Source organism: Nanorana parkeri, unplaced genomic scaffold (genome assembly GCF_000935625.1).
Source record: "Nanorana parkeri isolate BGI_ZX_2015 unplaced genomic scaffold, ASM93562v1 scaffold322, whole genome shotgun sequence".
NCBI lineage: Eukaryota > Metazoa > Chordata > Amphibia > Anura > Dicroglossidae > Nanorana > Nanorana parkeri.
Genome location: NW_017306590.1, coordinates 1,138,508 through 1,165,982, shown reverse-complemented (window position 1 = coordinate 1,165,982; position 27,475 = coordinate 1,138,508). Strand labels below are relative to the sequence as shown.

General features: G+C 39.7%; 1 protein-coding gene and 1 long non-coding RNA gene across 2 annotated transcripts in view; both read right to left on the bottom strand.

Annotated features, from left to right (window-relative positions):
- Nucleotides 1–2,353: 2,353 nt before the first annotated feature.
- CUNH10orf11 (chromosome unknown C10orf11 homolog) overlaps nucleotides 2,354–27,475 on the bottom strand; it is a 641,101-nt gene continuing 615,979 nt past the window's right edge. Inside the window, exon 8 of the mRNA XM_018558158.1 lies at nucleotides 2,354–2,626. Within this exon, the coding sequence (XP_018413660.1) occupies nucleotides 2,547–2,626 (80 nt within the window). The 3' untranslated portion in view covers nucleotides 2,354–2,546. The remainder of the gene's footprint in view (nucleotides 2,627–27,475) is intronic.
- Nucleotides 10,928–15,258, bottom strand: LOC108788400. The gene is made up of 3 exons (XR_001941338.1): nucleotides 15,117–15,258; nucleotides 12,349–12,351; nucleotides 10,928–10,939 (listed from the first exon to the last, which is right to left on the bottom strand). It is a non-coding gene; the product is annotated as an uncharacterized LOC108788400 (long non-coding RNA).

Below are 27,475 nucleotides of genomic sequence, written 5' to 3'. Positions count from 1 at the left end.
ATCCTGCCTTGCATCAACGGTTCAGGCTGATGGTGGTGGTGGTGTAATGGTGCTGTGGGATATTTTCTTGGCACACTTTGGGCCCTGATGAGGTCATGTCAATATGACCAAAATCTCTGAGGAATGTTTCCAACACCTTGTTGAATCTATGCCAAGAAGAATTAAGGCAGTTCTGAAAGCCAAAGGGGGTCCAACCCGGTACTAGCAAGGTATACCTAATAAAGTGTCCGGTGAGTGTATATTCAACTGGTAAAAGAAACAGCAACACTCAAAACAGGCAAATACCTCCACTGATTTCTTTCTTTTAGAATCCATACATATATGTCCATCCAATCCAGAATAAACAATGTAGAAACAATTAATGGTTAGAACTAATGGGAAAATGAACAGTACAGGAGGTGCAGAAGAATCTGGGCTGTCTTTTTCCAGAAGACATTTGCTGCAAAGACTTGCTACAAAGCCTTACCTGTGCTACCTGCCACTACATGGTAGTGGCAGGTAGCACAGGTCTTGACTAGAAACTTGCTAAAACAAACTCAGTAATCTTTACGTTTCCTGAAGGTCCGATGTCCCAATGGAATGTGTGGTTGTTTGTACTATCTATATTTTCTTTTCTTCTGCTTCTTTCAGAGCATTTGTGTTTTTAAATAAAAACCATGTGTGAATGGCAAACAGACTGGGCTGCTGAAGTAGGTCTCACTTAACATTTCAAGGGATCTAAGGTGAAAATACATTTACTAATAAGAATGACTGACAGGATAAAGATATGTCATATGAAATTGAAACTTATACTTAACCAAAGTATGTATGACAATTTGTTCCCTAAAGCACAGTCATTTTTTTTGTTCATGAAATACGGTGTTCACCTTTATTCATCCTTTTTTCACATTTCAGTTCTGCTCATCTCCTCTAGCATTTTTCAACCACTTCCTCTCTACATGCACTATCTCCAGTGTCAACTGCACATCATTGTACTGCCTTCCTGATAGTGACACAGTGGACTATGCCTGCACAATGTGTGTTGGCACAGCCGCCGGTAGATCCTACCAGGAGCACACGTGACAAGGTGACAGAACATGACAACAGTTGGGACACAGCTGCCCCTCAATAGCAGTAAATGCCTAAACAAGGACCTTAGTGGAATCTGATGGCACCTGATATTATTTTATTGAATACTGATTTCAAAAGATTGAAAAAAACATTTTTTTTAATTGCAGGAACATGTTATTGGGTTTAGAGCAACAATAAACTTTAACATGGAACTGTACTCCATGTATACTATAGGTAGAAAGATTGGGATGCTAATTTTTATTTTTTTTTGGCCTCAGAACATCCACTCTTTCTTTCCATGACCAGTCCAGCATTGCAGCTGCCAGTCACTGTAGTGGGCAGCAAACACTTCAAGCAAACCTGTCAATGCGGATTTCAGATTTCTTATATGAAGTGTGCCTGATCCTGACGGCTACAAAAACACAGAAAAGAGAGAACAGTGTGTGTCATAGGACTGTGTTTGTGCTATACATTGTATGGGTTAAGTGACAAGCAAAATGTGCTTTTTTTATGAAAAAGATTCACTAAATATAACAGGTTATCGGGATGCACCATAGATTTTATTATGCTAGTTGCCACCCTAGGTATTGCTAATGAATAGAACACAATACAACAATTTTGTCCTTCCTGTCTGACCGTTCTGTTTTTTTCAAAGCTAACTTAAAGAGACACTAAATTCAGGAGTAAAATCTTAAAAATGCATTCAAGTACCTTAACTAATAACAAAAATATAGCTTATTTGTGTGTCACTCTTCTGTAGATCCTCACATCATCTCTGAATTGGTGCTGACACTGTCCTTCCTTCTGGAGGGTGGCTACTTTTGTCCAGCAAGGTCCCTGTGTGTGTTATAAAGTAGCCACCACTTTGAGTTTGCTCCCTTGATGGACTGCAATCTCACGTTTAGTTTACTAATTTGTATTGAGATTGTAGTCTATCACAGGAACAAGCTTGGTGCGGTGGCTACTTTAAAACACACACAGGGACCATGGGGAACAAAAGTAGCCACCCTCCAGACGGAAGGACATGGCCAGCATGAATTCAGAGATGATGTGAGGATCTACAACTAAGTGATCCAAAAATAAGATACATTTTTGTTAATAGTTTGGGAACTTGAATGCATTTTTAGGATTTCACTCCGGAGTTAATTGTAACTTTAAGTGTGTTTCTGTTTGGCTAAAGTGGTAAGCAAAGCTGTGCCCTGACATAATGCAAATAGTGTACACATTCAATGCCAGTTTTAGAGATGGGTGAGCCCAAACATAATCACTAGATTTTATATATTAGGAGAAAAAGAACAAATTGTCTTGTAAAAAGTGTTTTATTTGCTGTCAACACAAGGTCAAGCTGAACATCATGGCCAATAGTGTTACTGCACCAGCCACAATAGATACATCTGCCGAATTCCACTTGATTCATCATTTCAATGGGCAATTGTATGAGTAAATAGGAATAGAAAAATTATCACTTTTCTGGTAAATAATGCTCAGGAAGTTGGTCACAACTGGTCATCACGTATGAATCTGTTGCCTTCTGAATGTTTCCCATAGTAAATGTAGCGGCATTTCCCTGCAACTCCTGAAACACAAAGAAGAATGGTATTCATTATCTCATAGCATAACTTAGATACAAATCTGAGTGCCTTGTGGCTTGTTTGCATTTATTTTCAATGGCACCCTAACAAGCATGCATGAAAACACATGCACCTGCATTCATGTGTACTGAAATGCATGTGTTAAATATCACATGTTGCCTTGCGGTGCCATGAAAAACAATTAAGCAGGTACATTTTTGGTCCGCTGGTGTGCATTGAGGGCCCATTAAAAATGAATGGGCAATGAAACATGTGTCGATGCACCACAAAACATGCCCAAAAGTGCGTATAAGTGTAATGATGCTCTAAGGGAAGCTAAAACTGTGAGATTGAGACCTGATTAACAGGCGATACCTTCAGTAAAAAGTTTGCATTATCGGTGAGATTTGAAAAAAATTCATACGCCTAGGGCTGGCTTTCCACTTCAATCTGTAGGCGTACAAACTTTGGTGCCTAATACAGCACCTCTCTACCAGGATTACCCATTTTGCTGCTAGGAAGCTGGAGCCTTAACACTTCTCCCCTACTTCCTGTCCCTGTGGTGCGCATACAAGGCATGGGCATGCAGTTAATCAGGACAAGTGTTTTCATTATCTTAAGAACTACCTTTTGTGAACACGGAATTAGGTCTACACATATAAAGGTATATATAGGTATGTATTGACATAAAGATTTACACTGTATATATACAGTATGTGTAGATATAGGCAGGAATGTAAAGACAAATAGATTTCCTGATGAATGTGTACATCTCATTTTAAGAATCCAATACCATTGCTTCCCCTCATAACAGATTTAGTAGTCTGATAATTCATGAAGATAAAACAATGTATAATTTCTAATTGGCTTCTGGTAATACACTTTCTTATACTGTTAGTACTGTTAGCCTGTTATACTGACAGTGAAAGAGTGTGCAACTGCACATCAGGAAGAGTTAAGAGTACAAAAACATTGATAGACTTTGAATAAAAGAAGACTACAGAGAGCCACCCTGCAAGTTAAGTCATGGCTATAATAAGAGGAGACATTGTCAAATATATAGACAGGACAGAAGCTGTGCACAGTGACAGGAAGCAGAGCATATGACAAAGATACTGGTGCCAGTACTTCCCTGCACCAATCACATCCCTAACAAGAGGTGACAACAGTTCCCTGCCCCAGTGTCTTTAAGTTCTCTCATCACTGCTCTATGCTTATCGCAAAAATCATTCAAAGCACTGGTGCTGGAAGGCTTCTGAACTTATTACTCTAAGATATGATTCCAGAATAAAGATAAAAATGAGTCAGAAACTTGAATGTGCTGAACACCCATTGTGCTTATCAAAAGGTGCTATTTAATCTACACAAGTAAGTCAAAAGAGGCCTGAGGGTCAAGAAAAGATAGTTTAAACAAATAGTGTAAATCTCCTTTCTTGTCTCTGGAATCCATTGATTAGGAAGCATTAGGGGTTTAGTAAAGTTTACCAAAAGAATGTCTCATCGGACATTGTTTTACACATTGACTATATAAAATCTCGAGTGAGCATGTTTAGTTCTAGAATTCTTTCAAATTATATGTCTCTGCATTAGGGAAGTATCATCAATTATGAGTGAATAAAATACTTGAGGTGTCACTGTAGTAACAGTAAGTCACCTCCTACTAGAGCTCTTATTACTTCTTGGTGGCAGCAGCACAAAATCAACTTTCTCCTACAGAAATGCCACATGGGAAAAGAACAATGGTACTGTAAACACATTGCAATGCATGTAAATGTGAGCTGATGCTAGGATTTGGCACCAGATGCATCTAAAAGCATATGCATGTAAACATGCATCCTTTAATAAAATAATCCAGACCCTTCAGTTTAATATGCAATTTAAGGGAAAATAAAGAATGAGGCGGTTGTTCAAACACCCAATACTGCAAGGTGGGCAGTAAGAGAGCCAGGATCTTGGACAAAGAAATCTCACCTCTGGGGTGCTTAAGAAATATGACAAGCCAACAGACTACTGAATAACCTAAAGTAGAACTGAAGCGAAAGCTTTGTATAGTTTTGGATAGAGTAGGGGGGTTATAACCCGTCAGCTTTTTTTAGCATCTGCGTCCCATTGGGGATATTTCCCTTTACTTCCTGTCCAATAGCCACAACAGAAAGTGAAAAGAAATCCCTCCAAAGTGAGGGAAATCCTAGTGTCCTATTGGAAGATTTCCCATCTATTATTGTTCTGGTGACGACCTAAAATTTGGGATTTTTGTTCACTTTCAGTGATAATAGTGACCAGGATACCAGGACCAGTGACCAGGATACCCCGAAGTAGAATACAGACAACAATTAAAACCTAACAGGTGTACTTATCCCAGTCCACTCTGTACAGAATTTAAAAAAGGTTTTGGCTTCAGTTACACTTCAAATATGCCCGCTCAAAAAGGTGTGTGAGAGAGCACTCTCAGGACCATGTAACTATTCGAAGAGTGGAAAGTCTACAACATTTTCCTTTCCTTATGTCTTTGGATTATTTAATTTTCCTGTTTAAACCCAGTATCTTTTTTTTAAAACGGATACAGACATACATGTAAGAGTGTACACGCTGACAGGTTAGGTTATAGGGAACGTATTAGATATATATATATATATTGTAGAGGACGCCAGGAATTCGGGTATATTTCCCCGCTATTTAGGTTGTGGTCCCTTTAAGGGGATAAAAAAAGGGGTTTTGTCAGAAGTTCTCACCAATGCAGGCTGAGGGGTTCTGGGGTGATCTTAGAAAGAAAACTACTATGTAGTCTTCTCGGGATTGATAGTCCTGAAAGGGGACCCGGAATCCGGAGGCTCAGAGAGAGATTGGGTGGGAAAGAGCACCTGTGCAGAGATCTCAAAACAGCAGTTTTGAAAAGGAACCCTTCCAATCTGAGAGAGCTGGAGCAGTTAGCGAAAGAAGAGTGGTCCAAAATTCCTGTACAGAGGTGTAAGAAACTAATTGATGGCTACAGGAAGCGATTGGTTTCAGTTATTTTTTTCCAAGGCCTGTGCTACCAAATATTAATTGAGGGTGCCAATAATTGTGTCAAGTCCATTTTTGGAGTTTTGTGTGGAATGTGTCAGATTTACCTTTTTTTTCTCCACTTTTTTGTCTCATACCAATACAAACCAAATAAATAAACTTGAGAATGCCTACACATTTGTAATTGCAACAATTTTCTGCACAAAGTGGTGCATTATCTGACAGAAATGCAGGGGTACCAATATTTTTGGCCATGACTGTATATACATTTTAGCCAGATAATTATGAAATATTACATATATATTTTCGATTGTATCCAAACAGTAAGTGTAGCTTAAGTTTGTTTTTCACATGTTTTCCGGTAGTTCCCTAGCTCCTTTGTTGCAAAAACTTTGAAGAGTCCTCAAGGTGCAATTTACATATAGAGGTGAGTGGTGCCTCATCGGATGACTCCCTCAGAGGTTTCAATAGCAGCTGGATGTACTTGACCCGGACCCAGTGAACATTTCTGATTTACAATAAAAGCATTGCCTTCTAAATGGTTACTTTAAAATAAATAATATTTGGTGGATTTTTAATTAAACTTTTCACTGAACAGACTTTACATGGTAACTATACTTTAACTGAAAAACATTAAATATGGCCCTGGTTGATATGTGTTGTTCTTCAAGCATACTTGGTGATCACTGCATTAAACCTGCTGCACTGTGTGGCCTGCACTCAGTGTTTATACTAGACTATTTTTTAATTCTGTTCTGGGTATGAAGGCAGCTGAGCTCTGTTTGTGATAGGTCTTCCTCACACAGCCCATCATTGGGAGATGTCCAGGTAGCCTTTTAACTCTTGCAAGGGAGGCCAGGTCTTCATGGGCCATAGCTTATTACTTTTAGATAAAGTACATTTATACTTTAGACATTTACTAGTCGGATAGTGCAGAAGCATTATAGAATGAAGACTCGGTGACTTAAGGTGGTGTGAGAGATGAAAGTGTGAGTCAGCTGTCACTTTGCATTATATTCTCATTATTTGCTTACCCAGTCGCAGGACAGATGACAGATTTGGGGGAAGGAGGCAAGTTCAGATGCCAACACTTGCTTTAGGAATGAGATGTGAGCTTGAAGGTAGCTTAAAATGCACTAAATATAGGAAAATAATATTTCAGCCTGGGAGCTGGTAGCGGTGGAAATACACATTTTTAACGATCAGGCAGTACAACTTGACCATACCACCAAGGCACCCCGCTGAATGATGCTAAAGTCCAGATAATCTCTTTCCATTTCCCAGAACTATGCTCACTGTGAAAATACTGGCAGCAAGAAGAGAGCCAGGAGTTCTCAGCATGACAGTACATGAGAAATCAATGGTGACATGACACAAGAGGAGGGTGAGGTGTGGAGTGAGGGATCTCTAGGGATACGTCACAAAACACTACAGGTCATATAATTACATTGATGTGGACTTACAAAAAAAACCTAAGTTGTTACCAGCACCTTGCAAGAAGGATATACAATCGGTCAAGGCAATTACATAGCTGGTGAGCAAAATATGTGTAATAACAGATAAACATTTAACTCCCTGCTGCTGTATAGGTCACTGGTGAGTAATAGAAAATTCTTTGGTTTAGAGAAAAAGTGTAATTCTTTCTACAGGAGATAAATGTGTTGCTATTTTGTTTTTCTAAGGACTTAGTGTAACATTCTACAAGTATGACCTTGTATACAAACCAGCTAGCACTTATTAGTACCCAGTATGTGGCATGTATATACTTTAACTATCTAGGAAACGTTGGTGGCATCAAGTCTGTCTTTACTGAAGTTGATTATTATCATTATACATCTGCAAATTTGTACAATGTTGCTGATGTGTCAGCATTTGCTTCTGCACATACCTAATATCATTTATATAAATGATAATAAAGTTTTCATGTGAGCAGTGGCGTAACAATCACCATAGCGACCCTATGGGGCCCGGGGCACAGTGGGGCCCTACCAGATGCCATGCGGGCCGCCTGGGTCGCAATGGGATCTTCTGCTGGTGGCTTTCACTGGCGTCTGAAGACGAACATGCCGCTGTTCAGATCATCTGTGCAGCAGCGCGTTCGTCTTCACAGTCAATGAGAGCCAGCAGCAGCGGGGGAGCAGGCTGGACCCGGTGTTCTATCAACGTCGCGAGCCTCTGACGTCACCGGCAGTGGAGGAGGAGGCGGGCCCGTGCTCGGCAGCAGGGGAGGAGGCGGCCTCGGTGATGAAGAAGGAGGCGGGCCCGGCGACGGAGGAGGTAAGGAGTGCGACCAGCCCACCTGAGGGTGATCCTGCAGAGCCCACCATAGAGAGTCTATGGTGGGCTCTGCAGGGTCACCCTCAGGTGGGATCGCGAGTGGGCTCTGCAAGGGGTATAACTAGAAATCACGGGGCCCCATACAAAATTTTGCTATGGGGCCCTGTGATTTCTAGTTACGCCCCTGCATGTGAGATTCCATTATAAGAATAGGACAAGGTACTTTTTATACTTATCGAAGAGATATAACAACATGCTTTCAATGCTTTAATTAACAGACTTAAGGGAGCAAACAAAAGAAGTTTCTTTACATACACTTTACACTTGACTGGAAGCTTAAAATGTCTGCTTCCGTCTATTTCTTATACACTATAATGATCTTAATTTCTTATTCTACCCTCTCATAAAGGGATATGACTTGAGCCACCCACACTGAGGAATAAATTCTGCTGATTTTATTAAATCCTCTAACGCCTAGACCCAAGGTAATAAGTAATCAAAATGCCTTTGCGTTCAAGAACATAGGCATGAATCAATGTGGAAACATATATGTGTACACAAAAAGGTACAGTGGCAATCAGAAGAGCAGTCCCATTAGTTCCATTCATTATTGTTCTTGTTACAAATAGAGGTGTCAGAGCAGTCTTTCTCAACCTTTAAATACTTGAGGAGCCCTTGAAAAAAAAATCAGATCTTGGGGAACCCCTGAAATAATTTTCTGTTCTACAGCTCAGTGATTATAATATGATATAATAATAAATAAAAACATAAATAATAAACATTACACTAACACAAACAGTACATTGGTGCTCAGTGAAAAATGTATTTATGTTAACAGTGTCCACGAAATCCACTATAGAAATCCTGCTCTGTAGTGTGCACATTGCTTTGACGTTCTCTCTATTTCCATCTGTCAGATTTTAGCCCCCCACAATTTCATATCCACACTTCTACCTCTGTGTGGACCAATTCAAGGAGAAGAGGGATGAGGACTGTCGTAACATTGATAACTGTTGGTCTGAATGCAGAAAAAAAAACTAGTTTTGGCTTCAGATTACATTTTTTTATTTTTTTAAATATTATACCACAAAATGCCCCGACTGAAGCAGCTCCACTAACAACTGATGACCTTGTTCCTTCTAATTTTGAGGTCAGTGTCACTGAATTATTAAGGGCCATTAAGATGCTTTCACTATTTTGTGCATTGAATTGCCCACTAGCCTTGCTATAACATTGTCTCCTACTCATTGTTTTGGGGTGGCAGTATACATAATTATCTATTACCTTTTCCATGAATATATGTACCCAGGCTTAGATTATATCTCATTGTCCAGATGCGCCCCCTGTTTTATGAGTAATGTAATTGCCCCTGTTGTATACTTAGTCAGCTGTCCATGGCTTCACCACACAACTTTGCCCTTAAAAAACCATTTGAGTAACGTTAATAGAACACAAAAACACTTCACTGAGTGTATTACTTTTGGACAGACCTCCTTCGTGTCGACCATCCACTCCACTCCCGACACCCGCTCTCTGGCACACTGCAGGAGGGATGATAAAGCCACTCTAGGGCAGGCAGATAGGAATCCACTGCAATGGTGGAGTGGAGGAACCCCAAAGTTAGACAGCAAATGGCAGTGTTTGCTGACTTCTACAACTGACGAGAGCTAAAACCTTTAAAAAACTTCTGCTATATTCAATAAATACAAATGAAAGGAAACCAGAATAATTCGCTTGTGGTCTCTACTTATTGCCCTGGAGAAGATGAGGATTTATTTTAACTATCTTTCTGGATTGAACAAGGTTGAAAGTAAAAAATAGGTTCTAGAAAGGCGAACACGTACAGATATGTCATATTTCACACATGTATGCAAATGTGTTTTGCAAGTATAAAATCTTTTTGTCAGAAAAGGTACAACCCCAAGCTGAATGTACCCAACACTTACAGGGCTATTCACTAAAGGGTGAAGAGTTTGGATAAGGCAGGAGAAGTGAACAATCTAGGCCAAAATAGCTGATTTTGGAAAAATTCTCCAATTCAACTCACTTTCCAGTTCAGCTATTTTGTTCTAGATTGTTCCCTTCTCCTGCCTACTCCAAACTCTTCACCCTTTTGTGAATAGCCCTGTTAGTTTTGTTCCTCTGGTTTCATCAGTCATGAAAATATACAGGGGGAAGTTTATCACAACTGGAGAAGACAGAATCTGGAGCAGTTGTCCATGGCAAACAATCAGCTTTTCGTTTCAGTTTGCTTAATTTTGATACATTTCCCCTCACTGTGTAGTGTTTAGTTTACTCTAGGTATTTAATTCAGTGAGGGAAAGAAAATATCCTTTTTTTTTTGCATATTAAGTTAAAAAAAAAGTCTTCTTTTCTTGTCAGTCACTCTTCTCTGCCTTCCCTCTGCACAATATTTATTTATGCCCCAGGATTTATAAATGTCAGGGATTTATAAAAGTCACCCTAGCCTAAAAAATACATCATCTGATTATCCCTACCCCTTGGGCAGTGGGAACATACATGAATGGTTTCATGTATATAAAAAATACATCATACATATATAAAACAATACTTCATTTTTCTGTCTTATGAGCATCTTTAATTTGGCATTGTCCTGTTATTGAGAGATCTGATACATTAATTACTTTTAAGACATAATTGTCTATTGGTTTGTACAATAATTATTCTGTACTATATATACAAATCTCTGGATTTTAACAGCATTGTTAAACTGTGAGCAAAGTGCTCAATTGTATGCATTTACTAAATATAAATATCTGCCACGTCTCAGAAATTCTTTTTTGCCAAAGATGCTTGCACCAATGTAAAAGACAGCATACAACATCATATCCCCTGACCCCATCTGGTTTTCCTTGCATCCAAGATGTAATGTGACCTTAAATTCAGTCTACTTACTATTCATGTATTCCTGACTCAGGGACTATTAACCTGATTGCACTTAATGTGAATAGGGAAGAGCACTATTAGGTGCAGAGTGACATAAAGGCCTGTTGGGATTGCTTTTAGTGATCAGGTTACTTGGAGTGATTTACTTTTTAACTCTTCCTTATGCGCTGCCTGGTGATAGTTTGGAAGCACACAACAATGGTATCCGATACTTGTCTGTCACACAGCTTCTGCCCATTCAAAGTGATAAATATATTTAGGCTTTATGTTTTAACCGTTAGCAAAAGAAGAGATAACTTTTAATAAAAAAACAATGATACCCTCTATTGGCTAACCAAAATTATTAAATATACAACCTTTTGGGATTCCTTAGATCCCTTTGCCAGACTTTGCACATTACTGAAAATGGTTCGGAAACCCACATATTTATACACAGTCACAAGGAGGAGCAAAGATATTCTAAAATGGCCTGGAAAAAATTGTTGGTACCCCTAGAACAGATTATATATAATTTGATCACAGTGATATTTCAAACTAACTGTTTTCTGTAATTCCTATCACACATATCTTCAAGCTTGTAATCAGTCAGTCATCCAATTCAAATGGAGTAAAGTGTGATATGATGTGCACCACAGTGAATGAGATGGAGTTGTCTGAGAAGATTGTAAATAAAATTATAAAGCATCATGTCAAATGTAAAGTCGATAAGACCATCTCCAAGCAGCTTGAGCATCAGTGGGTTGAAATAAAGACTCCATTGTTGAAGGAAAAACATCAAAATGTCAGAATGTAATTTGCTAAAATGCATATTGACAAGCCACAATGATACTGTGAAAATGTCCTTTCGACAGAAGTGTAGGTTTTTGGCAAGCTGTTAGAAGCTTCCCTTAGCTGTAGTTACACACATACAGGATAATGCCCCAAAACCAGGATGTATCCACCGCAAGGCAAACAGGGCATTTCCCTTGACTAGCATTTCTTAGGGGGAGGCAAAATATGCTGCCACCCCAAACCAGTGAGACAGTAAGCACCGACAGCCAAATGAGCCCTTGACTGCCATTTATTCCACTTTCCGAAGACTCAATTTTAGCCGAGGAGAAGAAGGAAGTGGCTGGGGGTTGGGACAGCCGTCTGCTGTCAGTCATTCCGCAGCAGAGCTGTGGAAATGGAAGGCTGGAGACCAGTGCCAGGACCCCTAGGGGAGGGGGGGAGCCTGAGTCCAGCTGGCGCCCTGAGGAGCCGCCATCCAAGTCTGAAGGTGAGGGGCTGGGTGGGACGGTGTGGGATGGGGACCAATCACTGCGAGTGTAAGCACCGACAGCTCTGCAGTGATCTCTGGCTACGGGTTTAATACTGGCAGTCATGTGTAACAGATCCCCACACACAGCTATAGAGATCCCCGTGATATATATAAATATATATATGATATATATATACACTTGTGTGCCGGGATCTATAGTATATACATGTGTGCGGGGATCTATTATATACAGTATGTATAAAATAAATATTTATTATGATTAAATCTGCCTGTTGTTACCCTCTTAAACTGCGGCTAGATCTGCCTACATAATATGCAATATATCTGGATTTTTCTGCAAAATAATATACTCTAATTTTGATTTCATTATAAACCTGCCTGTTTTTTTGCTCTTAAATTGTTGACTTGTAAGACAAAAGCCTGTAGAGAGCAGTAGATGGTTATAACAAAGCAGGCCCTCCCAAAGTGATAGTAACTGGAACTTAAAATTGGGGATATGCAAAAAAGTTATGGTCTCTGGAAGCCTGACCACCACCTGGACTGGTTGGATGGGGTCAGCATAATGAAACCATCATGCTTTAATCCTGAGATTAGACTATCAATATTTATTCTAATTGGAGTTGTTTAAACTTACCTTGTTGGTGGCAGAGTAGTTTGACACAAAGATAATAGCCTTGTTGTGTGTAGGTATCTGTAGTAGGGACTTTTGAGTTTAAGCTTTTTCTCAAGGCAGAGACTAAAAAGAATAGTACAGTGTTCTCTGTCGAACAGCTACATAAATGAATACAGTAAATGCAACTAGTTGCACAAGGGTCGTGTTTTGATTAATAGAGTGGTGTTAGATCACAGTGGGCTAAGACTGATCTCTATCTGGAAACATGATGATGATCTTGTTTAAAAAAGTGATCACGTAAACAAACACTTCAGTCACAATATGGGTGCAGAATATGTTAGTAGTTTAACTAAAAAGAGATGACGAGGGAAAAAAGAGCAAGACATGGAAGAGACAGAACGAGGCAAGAATAGACAGAATGAAAAGATAAAAGAAGAAAAACAGTCTGGCAAGACAGAGAACTGGAGACAGTTGAAAATAAATTTGCCCAGAGGGTGATAGGAAGAGAGATGTGAAGTTTTAATCCCTGGCCAGGAGTTTGATCCAGTAATGTTCAGTATAAACTAGCAGGCAGCTGATGTATGATTTGGTACAGCTTGTTAGAAATTTAGTTCAAGGCACATCCAGCAGCTGGGGGAGTACAGAAGGAGCAAACAAGTGGGCAAGCCAAAAAGACACTAGGACTTTGTTAAGAATTAGGATTGTGAAAGGGTAAGATCTTCCTTTGGGGGAAACCAAGCAGTGTAGAGTTTTACAAAAATTGTTAGTTTACACAAAATGCAGAAACACAGAGAAAGTATTACGCAAAGGTAAATCAAATAAGCCAAAACGAACTCATTTCACCCCTGGAGTGAATAATACAAGATTTTCATTTCCATTCCTAAGCAAACAGAAGTGAAATAAATCACTTATTATGTGTCAGTTACGCTGCTTGTTTGTGGTACGCATTTGCTGATTTCTTCAACAGGATGACATATGGTCCATGATAGACTATAAAGGCATTAACCTGACCAATATCCCAGCTTAGGTCAGTGGCCATGTTTTACCAAAAGGTTTACAGAAGCTCAGAATATACTTAGAACTATTTCTGATGTTATAAACAGATCATTCAACAAAAGTCTTAGCTCAATTTTTGCCATGAAGCGGCCAGCAAAGAAAACAGCACACTGAATTGCATTAGAAGAAGAATTGTAGCAAGGGATAAAGAATAATACTTCCACTTTCTAAATCGCTGGTTCTGCCTCATCTTGAGTATGCGGTGCAATTTTGATCGCCAGCTCTCAGGAAAGGCGTCCCCGAGCTTGAGAGAGTCCAGTGAAGGGCTACAATGTTAATTAAAGGAATGGAAGGCCTTAGTTATGAGGATCGCCTCCAACAATTAAACTTATTCCCCTTAGAAAAGAGGCGATTAAGAGGGGACCTTGTTGCAGTCTTCCAAATCATCAGTGGGGACCACAATATTCGTAACAAGTTGTTTACACCTAGAACTGTATTGAGGCAAGAGGAGACAACAAGAGGTTAGAAGAGAGGGAGGTTCAATCTTAGGATTGAGCAAGGTTTTTTTTTTACTGATTTCCTGGCCATTTTTCAGAGAATATGAATGATAACACGAAAACCTTTCTGTCACTCATGGCTAGTGTTTGGCTGAAGCCATTTATTATCAATCAATTGTGTTTACTCTTTTTCAATCATAATGACAACAGAAACTACCCAAATGACCCTGATCAAAAGTTTACATACCCCAGTTGTTAATACGGTGTGTTGCCCCCTTTAACATCGATGACAGCTTGAAGTCTTTTGTGGTATGTGTGGATGAGGCTCTTTATCTTCTCAGATGGTAAAGCTGCCCATTCTTCCTGGCAAAAAGCCCCCAGGTCCTGTAAATTCTTGGGCTGTCTTGCATGAACTGCACGTTTGAGATCTCCCCAGAGTGGCTCAATGATTTTGAGGTCCAGAGATGGCCACTCCAGAACATTCACTTTATTCTGCTGTAACCAATGACAGGTCGACTTGGCCTTGTGTTTAGGATCATTGTCATGTTGGAATGTCCAAGTACATCCCATGCGCAGCTTCCGGGCTGATGCATGCAAATTGTCCTCCAGTATCTTTTGATAACATACTGCATTCATCGTGCCATCAATTATGACCAACTTTCCTGTGCCTTTGTAGCTCACACATCCCGAAAACATCAGCGATCCAACTCCGTGTTTCACAGTAGGAATGGTGTACTTTTCATCATAGGCCTTGTTGACTCCTCTCCAAATGTAGCTTTTATGGTTGTGGCCGAAAAGCTCAATTTTGGTCGCATCACTCCAAATGACTTTGTGCCAGAAGGTTTGAGGCTTGTCTCTGTGCTGTTTGGCGTATTGTAAGTGGTAGGCATGTCCCGATGCCACTTTTTCAGGCCCAAGTACAATTACTTCCCCTCATGTACTTAATAGCCATCCACAACCCTTTGTGTCAACCTGTATGCATGCTATCAGGCCACAATCACGAGGGTATGTAAACTTTTGATCCGTGTCATTTGGGTAGTTTCTGTCGTCATTATGATTGGAAAAGAGTAAACACAGTTGATTGATAATAAATGGCTTCAGCCAAACACTACCCATGAGTTACAGAAAAGTTTTCGTGTTATCATTAATATTCTCTGAAAAATGGCCAGGAAATCATAAATTCTGCCAGGGTATGTAAACTTATGAGTACAACTGTATATATACACATATACACACACACCCACGCAGACAGGTTGAACAAGATAGACCCTTATCTTTATTCAACCTCACCTACTATGTTACTATTTTATCAGTGTTGAACCATTTTAAAAAAGCCATGTGGTTGGAATTAAGTGTACAAGCTAAATGTAATTATTCACTCACACTTATAAAAATGAAGATAAATGTGAATTTTATCTGAAAATGCCATTGATTACTGTGCATACTAATGTGCACAAACTCTCAAAAAAGACAATTAAGTGCTGAAGTGAATTTGATAATGACAATGGGACATGAATTGCCATCTGATTTCTGGTAAATACAAACCCAGGTCAAGAGCACAAAAAGGAAGACACTCGTCTAAGTCTGTAGAAGAGACATTATCTGATGATGCTTTGATCTCCCACATTGTGTGATGAGGAAGAGCTTCCCACCCTTTCAGGACCTTGTCTGACATTACTTTCCATAGCCTGAACTGAAATCTCCTTACAGCCCTTTACATATTAAGGAACCATTACGCCGACACATTAGAAATTATCTGCAGGCTAATGTTTCCATTATGTGCATGCTGGCTTTGGGACAAGCAATGCTTTGTTCTTCAGATGTCATACTTTGTATAATAAGAGAGGAGGGGGCCTCTTAGCTTTTTGGATGACTTTGACATGACTGGCTGTAATCTGGACATGTGCTGTGAGTTGATGCTTTGTGTCTGGATAGTGTACTGGAAAGCACATGCTCTGCTCTCGCTGTTATCAACATCAACACTGGCACTGGTGCCAGCCAAAAAAGAAGGAAGAACAGCAATAGCCTGGGAATTTCCAGGTCATGCCCATCTGTACCTTCACTCGTAAATTGTGTTTTTGTAATCTCGGTAAAGAAAAAGACAGCCAAAGAATTGCCAGCACAATGTCACAAAGTTTACTGTTGATCATTGACCTTATTATTAACACAACTGTGCCACAATCATTCGTATGCTGGAAAATGTGAAATCGAAAATGTAATTGGGGTGGATTTTGGCAGTTTTTGGTCTTTGCTTTTCGATCTATATTTTCATTGTGTGGACCTTCAATTGTGTGTAGGTTATAGGAATAATAATAAACCCCAAAATGTATGTTTCTAACAATTCTTATTGGTAGTATATATGTATTATCCCTTTTATATTTTGTGTAACGTCATACCATTCCCTTATATACTCCATTGTTATGGCCATATTATTTCTGGAAGCTGCATCTGTTTTGTACAAAGATTCAATGACATTACTTAAAACCTAATAAAGAAATGCAAGAGCCACAGAGGGGTTAAATTACAAAAAGAGTAGAGACTGTTTACTTATCAAAGTGAATGTTCACTGAGCTTAAAACAAACATTCACTTTGAGTGTACATATTCTTCTCCTTTAGTTAATCAACCCCAAAGTCTTGTTTGAATCTGTACAGTTTTCATGGCTCACAGGGTAAGTTCTTGCTTGAAACCATTGTCAATTTAGTCGACTAGAATGTTTTGTCATCTGCATGTTTTCACTGATAAAAAACAAATAAAAAGTAAAATAATTCAGATGACTAAAATGTGACTAAAACTAAAATGCGTATTTTAGTCATCTGAATTATTTTAGTTTTAGATTAGTTGTGTCAACTAAATCTCCAGTAGAGAAAAGTGCAATGTATTTTTGCCATAGTTTTATATAATAGTTTTCATCAGTGAAAACATGCAGATGATAAAAACTATGACAGAACATTTTAGTCCACTAAATTAACACTGCTCCAATAATCAAAGCCAATACACCACATTGCAGAGATAAAAAAATAATGATCGCTGCATTCATGTACTCTAGACAGATTAAGACCATATTATGCATCTTTGAGCAAATAGAAGACAGCAAGACCATTTTCTAATAATGTTAACAAATAGGACTAACAATAAGTAGGTATGAAAGAGGTACATATTAAAAATGACAAATGCAAATACAGAGCATTTCCCACTGAAATACACTGCTAATACTAATACTAAAAAGAATTACTCGAATGTAACAAATAAACTGCAATACAAAACTTGTTTGCAGCAGGCAATAGGTGCAGGGGCGTATTTACCGCGAGGCAAACAAGGCGTTTGCCTAGAGCGGCACTTTCCTTGGGAGCGGCCCTAGACAAACGCCTTGTACTGTGTACTGACAGCATGTTTGTATAAGCTCCGTTTAATGTACGGAGCCTGCTTGTGGAGGAGAGGGGGGAGGGCGGGAGCCGGGCACAGAAGCAGACGGGAGGGGAGAGCCCAGCAGTGAAGAGCAGTCAGCCGGATAAGTTCGCACTTTCGACACATCACCGTGTGGGGGGGGGGCGCCCGGGTCTAGTCTTGCCTAGGGCAGCACAAAACCTAAATACACCACTGAATAGGTGTGAGCATGAGCAATCTAGAACAAGTCATTTTGACAAGTACATGCATGGGCCCTATGCTGATGTATGCAGCAAAATGCACAGAAATTCTTCTAGTATAAGTAAGACCATAAAAGGTCAATTTGAACAAACCCGGGACCATGTACTCAATTGTATAAGCTGGAGTTTTTCAAGCAAACATACTATTTTTATCTGCTAAATCTTTAAACTATTATTATCAGTGTACTTTAGGTGACTAAAAGTATCTAATAACAAAATCTTGCATACAAATACCACTTATTGAAAGTCTGTACTATATTATGCACTAAACAGTTATTTTAAGGTATGTCCACTAGAGGGTGATAACTGTCTATTAGAAGGTCTTTTAACTGTATGCTGGAGAAGCATACAAAATAATTCAGCAACTGTTTGATAGGGTTACAGTTAACACTAGTTATGCCGCAAACATTATCTGAAAATTATCTAAACGCAAAACAAAACATATTAAATTAATTCCATTAATGCTATTTGGACAGTCCCTTGATATTATAATCATTACCATCATCTTCAGAAATCCAAACTTTAAACATCAGATGTTTTGTAACCCTCTAGGCCTGAGAGAAAGATGGCCACGAAGAGGCGAGCTTGTCAAGATGAGACAGTATTTAGGCTCATAGGATGTCTGGACAAAATCACTGGCCGTGGTGGAAGAATACATTACATAAATACCACGTGTAAATAAGCAGAAAGTCTCTGCTGATTACAGGAACAGAAAGGCAGAGACCTGGCAGATGGAAGCATAATTCTCAGAGTAAGGGAATTAGTTTAGCAAGGCAAACTGTTTTAGTGATGGTGATATTATTACACAAACTCATTGTGATTTATTGGACAGAAACCATTGAAGAGTTATGGATGGAAAAGGCTGCAGGCTTCAAAATCCCAGCTCAGGATACACAGATGTTTCTTCTTTGGGTACCTTCCTCTCACACTACAGTGCTAAACTCTGTATTTTGATATGGTTCATTTGGTGGAACTAACTTCTAATAATAATATCAAGGAAGATTTCCTATGAATTACTGAACTCTTAATACTTTGAAGAATCTCAGAAAAATCTGTTTTCAGATGTGCCCTAGTATTCATGTACAGCATATAGAAGTTATATCTTACAGTTTAAGCAAAAATCAGTTTTTAATATTGCTGGCATTTTTTTGATAAGAACTATTAAGACACAATTGTTTTTCATAAAGCCAAACCTCATTCCATGGCTAGGTGGTTTTACACTTCTGCACACTGCATAGCATTTTGTGTTAATAGTCTTATACTTTTCATCATAGGTTGGGCGTGTGAGCTGGATTGGGGATGGGCTTTTGGGTAGGGCTAAAGAACTATAATGTTATAAATAGTCTTTTTATTTATTTAAATTGAAATTGAGGATTGTATCGCCACTATGCAAGGCCCATGTAAATCTTCTTGCCACTGTATCTATGTATACCATTCATTTTTTCATTAGCATTCATATCAACCAAAATAACAGTGCATTTGTGGAGACTGTATATGTTTGGAAGTGGGCTGATACACCGCTGACTCAGCCTACAGTACGCCTGCATCTCTGGGTACATACTAAGTGGTGCCCTCTACAATCTATGTTCTAACACAACTGAAGAAAAAGATTGGTATTTCTTAGTAGCAGCCACCCACAGCTATTGTGCTGTTGGAACAGAATGAAAAGAAAGTTTAATACAGTATATTAAATGGATTGTTTTATCTAACTGAAGCATTATAACTTTACATTTAAATTACAATTTCTAGTTTACAAAATAATCTAGAAGTAAGCCACAGTGATGGGAACTAGGGGTGGCATAAGCACTGGTATATGGCATTGTAAAGAAGTGGTATACAGAATTGTAATCCACTGGTACACTGGGCTGTAAAGCACTTGTATACGGAAATGGTAAAACACTAGGTATGCAGGATAGTAAAAAAACTGGTATATGGAATTGTAAAGCATTGTTGTATGGGTTTGTAAAGCACTGGCATAAAAATTGTATAACACTGTTATACATAATGGTAAAGCACTGGTATATGGAATTATAAAGCACTAGAATGCAAAACTATAAAGTACTGGTATATGGAATTGTAAAGCACTGAAACACAGAGTTGTAAAGTACTGGTATATGGAATTGTAAAGTACTGGAATACAGAATTGTAAAGCCTTAAAAAGAACAGTCAGAGGACCATCTCCGGTATATGATCAGCTTGGGCTGGAAGTCAAGTGTTTGTAGTTCTTTCCTTGTTATAGATTATTTGCTTACTCCAATAATCCCAGTGCTGGTTTTCATTCTACCCTTGGAATTGCACTAAAGAGGCTATCGAATAAGTTGTTAGTGTTGCTATATTTCAACCTTCTAGTGTTGTTCCTGAGCAGTCAATTTATGGCCATAGTGTTAAAATAGCTCCAGGCTGCAACAAACATACTTTTCAAAAGGTAGTAAAATGTGTGCAATAGCATCCTAGAAGCTTTTTAAACCCCTGCCGGGATATTCAGTTCCAAGTCATGAAATATGTCTTCATTGTTTCTTTATCTGAAGCAAGCTGTCTTCCTGTTCCCTTCTTTTATAAAAACAGGATAAAAAAACGCCTGATACAAATGTGACAACAGAGAAAGGTTAAGGAAACAGAGTGAGGATCTTGTTTGAGGCCTCCTGCCCCTGATGTTCCAATGAATGCTGGCAGGTTTATTGATCGAGGCTTGTCTCATTTTAATGACAGGCTCAATAATTTGCTTGCTGTGTCCTGTGTCAGGCTGTTCTTTCTAATACCATTTAGTCCAGGAACCTGAAAAAAAATGTCTCATCACTTTACATTTCAGCTTTTGGATACACACCGAAGCTGGGTAAATAAAATGAGATTTAATGTGTGCAATGGAAACCTTATAACAAATACCCTGCTTTTTAGTAAGTGTTGTAAAAAGAAATAAAGGATAGTATTCATTACATTCAGTTTGCCCATTATACATTTACCACATGCGGTCTGCACTACAACCAAAAATTATTTGTTCTACTAGCTCTTGCAAGTTGTACCTAGGTGATAGCAGACAGGTGTCATATATGTTAATAGTTTGAGGAACTCTAGTTATTTAAAAAAAAAAATAACCCTTGTTAATTAGCATGCTACCCTGCTAGCTGCTTGTTTTGGTCTAGGGGTCAGATAACAGAAGATATACTCACCTGATCCTCGGTCCTGCAGAGGTAAGTGCTCTCCTCTCATCATCTCCACTCTGGTTGTTGTATGTCCCTAGGCGTCCTCACGTCTAATACAGGTGAGTTAGACATGATGACATCAGCGGGACTTAGACCACCGGAGACTGGGGGAGAAGAGGCTTCAAGGACTGGATCAGGTGAGTATTTTTTTATTTGAGCCCCTAGACCAACAGTGTGGGTGGGGGGAGAACCAGGAGAGAGGCCACATGAGGGTCTGATCTGTATCAGACATTTGAGAACACAGGCAAGAATGGCAGAGGGAACCAGGATTTCCATGACTGTATTATTACAATTATTTATATAGTGCCAACATATTTTGTAGCGCTGTGCAATCATTTAGACAAGACAAGTAAGAAGCACTGACAAGCATCATTGACATACAAAAACAGTAGGCGAGGAAGACCCTGCCCAAACGGGCTCACAGTAATACAATGGGAGGGATTTGGGAGTACTGTGAAACGGGAGCAGAAGGGAAGGTTGTATAGGGTGAGAAATCAAGGGGAGAGCCGATACGCTTCTCTAAAGAAATGCAGAAAAAGGGATTTTTTTCTTGTAGGGATGGTGAGAGCCTGGTGTGGCGTGGGACAGAATTCCATAAGGTGGGGGCAACATTGGTGAGGTCCTGTAGCCGAGAGTTGGGTATGCAGGTGAATGAGCAGGATAGTCTCAGGTCATTAGTGTAACGAAGGGGCCGATTTGGAGTATATCTGCTAATTAGGGATGAAATGTAAGCCGGTGCGCAGCTATGTGGAGCTTTGTAGGTAAGGCTGAGAAGTTTGAAGAGGATCCTAAAAGAAACAGGAAGCCAGTGCAGAGAATGACAGAGGAGTGCTGTGTGAGAGTAGCAGGAGGTAAGACAGATGAGTTTGGTTGAAGCATTCCTGATGGGTTGAAGGGGGGGCAATCTGGGCACGTTTTACGCCGATGAGAAGAAGGTTGCAGTAGTCAAGTCAGGAAATGATTAGTGCATGGACAAGCATTTTGGTGGTATCCTCAGTGAGAAAAGGAGGTCGAATTCGAGATGAAAACGACTCAATTTAGTAATAGACTGAATGTGAGGGGAAAAGGAGAGGTCAGAGTCAAAAAGCACGCCATGGCGGGAGGAAACACGAGGACTTCGGTCTTAGAGAGGTTCAGTTTGAGGAAGTGGGTAGTCATACATTTTGAAACAGTGGATAGGCAATCAGTTACCCGAGCCAGCAGATTGGAGGAAAGATCCGGTGAAGAGAGGTAGATCTGAGTATCTTCAGCATATTGGTGGAAATGAAAGCCATTTGATGAGATAAGGTTACTAAGAGAGGCAGTGTAGATTGAGAATAGAAGACCCAGTACAGAATCCTGTGGGACTCCAACAGAGAGAGGGGGAGTCAGAGAAGGAAACACCGAAGGAACGGTCAGATAGATAGGAAGAGAACCAGGAGAGAGCAGTGTAATTGATGCCAAGGTTGCAAATTTGAGTAGGAGCAGCAGGTGGTCAACAGTGTCGAAGGGAGCTGAAAAGGTCAAGAAGAATAAGAAGTGAATAATGTCCTTTAGATTTGGCTGTCACTAGGTCATTAGTCACTTTGGTCAAGGCAGTCTCCGTGGAGTGTTGGGGTAGGGAGTTAGAGTTCAGGTAGTCTGTAAACCGGATATATATCTGTCTTTCAAGGATTTTGGAGTCAAAAGGAAGAAGAGAGATGGGGCAATAGCTAGATAAAGCTTCAGGTTCAAGGTTTTTTTTATAGTATGGGTGTGATGGGGGCGTGTTTAAAGGAAGAGGGAAAGGTGCCAGAGGTAAGAGAAAGTCCCTTTTTGAATATTGGGACTACCGTAGCCCTCCGCCAATCACTGGGGATCCTACCAGTCATTAAGGAGAAGATTTTGTGGAGAGAAAGGACAATCACAGGGGAGAGAGGACTGATAAGGGGTGATGGAATGGGGTCGAGGGGACAGGTGGTAGGGGGGGAGGAGGAGAGTAGAAGAGCAGAAACCTCTACTTCAGAAACTTGGGAGAAGGCACTGAGTGAAGAGGGTGAAGCTGGACAGAGGGTAGGTTGGGTTAGGGAGACAGTAAGGGAGGCGATATTATGTCGGATATTGTTAATCTTCTCTGTGAAAAATGAGGCTAAATTAGTAGCAGAGAGGTTAGTAGAGGGGGGAGGGGGAGGAGGGTGCATTAGTGCCCTCCTTACCATCTTGTATTGTATTGTAACTGTAATGTCTTCCTTATATTGTAAAGCGCTGCACAAACTGTTAGCGCTATATAAATCCTGAATAATAATAATAATAATAATAATAATATAATTAGTGCATTGAAGGTTTGAAATAGGCGCTTGGAGTCATGAGAGAGGGTGAAAATAAGGGAGGTAAAGTATATTTGCTTGGGTAGGGACAGAGCAAGACTGCAGGACCGTAGCATGAATTTGATGATCTGCAGTGACTTCAGTTGAGATCCTGGCCTGCTAAATGGTGTATCAGCTTGCTGAGGAGAGAAAGGGATAGTAAGGAGAAAAGGAGACAGGGGGTTATTTGAAGTACAAATAAGAGTTTGGCAGTAAACTTGAGCAGAATTTATGGTTAGAAAGACATAAAACATGCATCTAAATAAATCCATCACTTAAAACATCAGAGATAAGCAGACTTAAAGAACAAATCAGCATCTCAGTCAAGGAAGATGATTATCCTGAATGAAAATGGCACTGTCGCTTTGTAGAAAAAAAGCAGATAAAGGCATTGTAGGGAGGAGTACAGTGATCTCTGCCAGAATTAATAAAAACATTGAGGGCTTGATCACACCATGTCCGGACCAGATCTGCATGTGTTTCTGCATATGCAGTGCAGTGTGTTTTAATGCGTTTTTTTTAGCTTAACCCCTTCATGACTGAGGCCCTTTTTTCATTTTTTGTACCCATGTTATATTCCACATTTTAGGCCTGAAAATTACTTAAAACCCCCCAACATTATATATTTTCTGAATGCCAAGACCCTATAGAATAAAATGGTGGTAGTTGCAAATTTTTATGTTGCGCAATATTAGCGCAACTCCTTATTATGCGGCCCCTTCTTCGGGACGCAGAAGCGATCTGGCGACAGGTAAGTCGCCAGGATCGCTTCTGTTGTAAAGCCGACAGTCGGCTCTACAAGTTTAAACAGAGTCCCGTCGTCAGTCACGAAGGGGTTAAAATGGGCTTTCAGGTGTGGTCCAGTGCGTTCCAGTTTGCATGCTTTATGATGCATTTACATGCATTTTGTTGCATTACAGACAGCATTTATCCCCCACACTGGAATTGACTGCACTGGTGTAAACAGAGCCCAGAAATACCATAGGAATACATAGGGATGCATTTCAGGTGCAGACAAAAATGCTCTGGTCTGGATCTGGTCCGGAGATGGTATGAACAAGCCCCAAAATTCTACACTTACACATTACTTTGCATGCACGCGCTTAACAAAAAACATACAGTACATATTATGCTAGATCTACTTTAAGGATAATTTTCACAATAGCTAGTTAAATTGTATCTCCACTTTTCTTTCAACAAAAACATTCTTTGTAGATCAGTTACATGCACTGCAAAGATTTTAGGAAACCTCATTGCATAGTTTTATCTCCTACTGTGCTGAGGAAACTCCATTACTGTCACTTTCTACCTAATAGATTCAAAGCGGGATGGTCTCCTGCTATAATCACATGATCAGTTATTACAGACAAAAATAGTGCACAGAATGCCCCCAAAGTGGCGATGTTTATATATTTTTTCTCTTAGAAAATCAGATGCTTTTAGATTGTAAGATAATTGCACTATTTTCAAATTTCAAAATGGTCTTTAAACTGCTTTCAAATGCTTTTAAAGTGTAGAATATGGACTCAAAGGCAATGCAGATTTGCCGCAGTTCATTTCACCTATCCCTTGGCAGGCAGGTTTCAACAGTGTTCTTAAATAATTCTGAAAAGTAATTTATAAAATAAATACCGGTAATAGGCAAACTTTAGAACTTAGCCCAGCCTCACCACAAAATAGGGTGTGTGAAAAGATATTCAGTGCCAAATCACCTTTCTCCTTAGCACTAATTGTAACATACCAAGACTACCATGTTAAGAACATCCAATCCCTGTAAAGGTCCTAAAATCAGGATTATCTACCAAAACAGAAACATTTAAGAGGCATTATGACATTATCTAGCCAAATGTCACCTTGCAATAAAATGTTTTCTCTTGTCATGCAATAACAGAGGCAAGGAAAATTACCCTACAAAAATCATCCGTCTTCCATTACTATTAATACCCAATTAGTTAATGATAAACACAATTACATTATTCGTAGAAAATAATAATAAAATGCAGGATATTTGTTAAAGACTTATTCTCCCTTTGACACACCAATATTGCATTTACATCTATGAACGATTTTGATGTTAACTTCATGCTACATGTCCAGCTGATCTCAGATCTACATTGTGGAGATTGCTAAAACAAAGGTGTATTTCTCTTGATGGTACAGTGTAGATGTACCAAACAGTGTGCAGAAGCCCAAGGAAACCTTTGATTGAATCCTTCAGGAAAAAACAGATTTATCAAGTGCTAGTTGAAGTGTCTTTAATGACTGCATTCTGCATACAGTCAGCTTTCCCCCTTTCAAGGACCATCAATATGTCAAGAATAGACTTATCTGAAGGCTATGGCTTTTAACATTAAGGTTATCTATTCTGCACAAGGCTCTTGCTCTTCATCGCCTCACTCATAACTGATGCTGTTGCTGTCTTATGTTTTCATCAGCTCTGCAATCAATCAGGGTAATAATGATGCAAAAAAAATCAATTAACAACGCAATTAAATTTTCCTTATTATCTTGACGGGTGGAAATAATACCCCAAGGGATGACAGGCTTTAGTGTCTGTGGGCATCCATAATTGTGTGTGGGAGGGAGACCTTGGCAGAAAAATTGTTTACTATTGCTACATCTAAATACTGATGTGCACTAGCATAGCTGCATTTACTCATTTGTTGTCTTAGTTTTAACTACTTGCTACAAATCATAAGGAAGAAGTATTTAGCCAAATTTAAGGGCTGAGAAACAATATGATTAGGTGTTTCTGCATGTAACAGCTTGCAGTATGTACTGACATATACAGCCCTTGCTTATTTTTTTAAGTGTTAGGCAACATGGATACTTACCCGTCCATAGGTGGCCCTCATTGTCTGCTGCTGACTCTCTTTCCTCTTAGCAGCGGGTTGCTCCAGCTTCCCAATTCCTCCCTGTTGACTTAGGCCACACACCCCCAGCTCTGAGATTGGCCCCTGTTGCAGGAGGCACCTTATTGGAACATCATTTTCCAGGGCCACTGTGCTTGTAATAGTGTTATCTGCTTATCATGCACCTGGTTTGAATGTCTGTTTGTTCCAGTTGCTGATCTTTGCAAGTCCACAGATTCCTCTGCTGCCTGTTGCCTGCTCTGATCTCTGCTACAACTACAACCAAAGATGAAGCCCACTGTCTGCTACTGGTCCTTGCTCCAAAGTGTCTTCCATCTTGGACCTCCATTGGTGACTGGTATGTTTTCCCTTTATCTTCCTTGGGTCTGTTAGCGACATTCTACAGCCAAAGTATATAGCTTTGTGTATTAGGTCCTGGGGCAACCTAGTAAGGGTATGCCTACTAGTCTTAAAGGAAGGAGGGCTGCTAAAGGTGAAGCCACACTCACCTTCCAGGCAAGCAACAAAATTCAGTAATTAATAGACATGTGCATTCGGATTTGGATGAACCTGCAAATCAACGAAAATCAGTTGATTCGGCGGTTCGTTCGAATCCGAAATAACGAATTTAATATATGTCCGAATATACTAAAACGATATTCAGGCATACATTAATTCATTTTCAGAACCGGGCGCGTTCTGCGCATTCCCGCCGCCACCTTGGAGGCAGAGCGTGTGAAGCTTCAAAAAGGTGACATCACACGCTGAACGTGCTGTGGCCATATCGTCCGCCAGCGCGTTCGGAGTAGATCTAGGTATACACCAAGATGGCGGCGCTTGAACATGCAGGCGCCGCCATCTTGGTGTATACATCTTGGTGAGATCTACTCCAAAACGGCGCGCTGGCGGCTGATATGGCCACCGCTCGTTCTGTGGTTTCAGTGTGTGGTTTCGGAGGCTCGTTGCCTCTGAATCCGAAACAACATAATTTTTTTTTCCTTTGATGAAACGAATGAAATTGTTTTTCGTTTTCATTTGTTTCGTCTGAAAACGATTCTTTTTGTTTTGCCATGTCTAGTAATGAACATGCAAATAGAGCAGCTATTTACCCATGTATGCTTTCTTTTTCAATACAGCTTTTGGAAGGAAAATAATGCTCCATGAAGTTTTGGGCCTGTAGCAGGAAGCAAGGATTGAATGCCTGCTTGATTTCTGATGTCACCTACAGTAATATTTTCCTGCCCATGAGTGTTGTGCAATTGTATACAAAAAAACGCT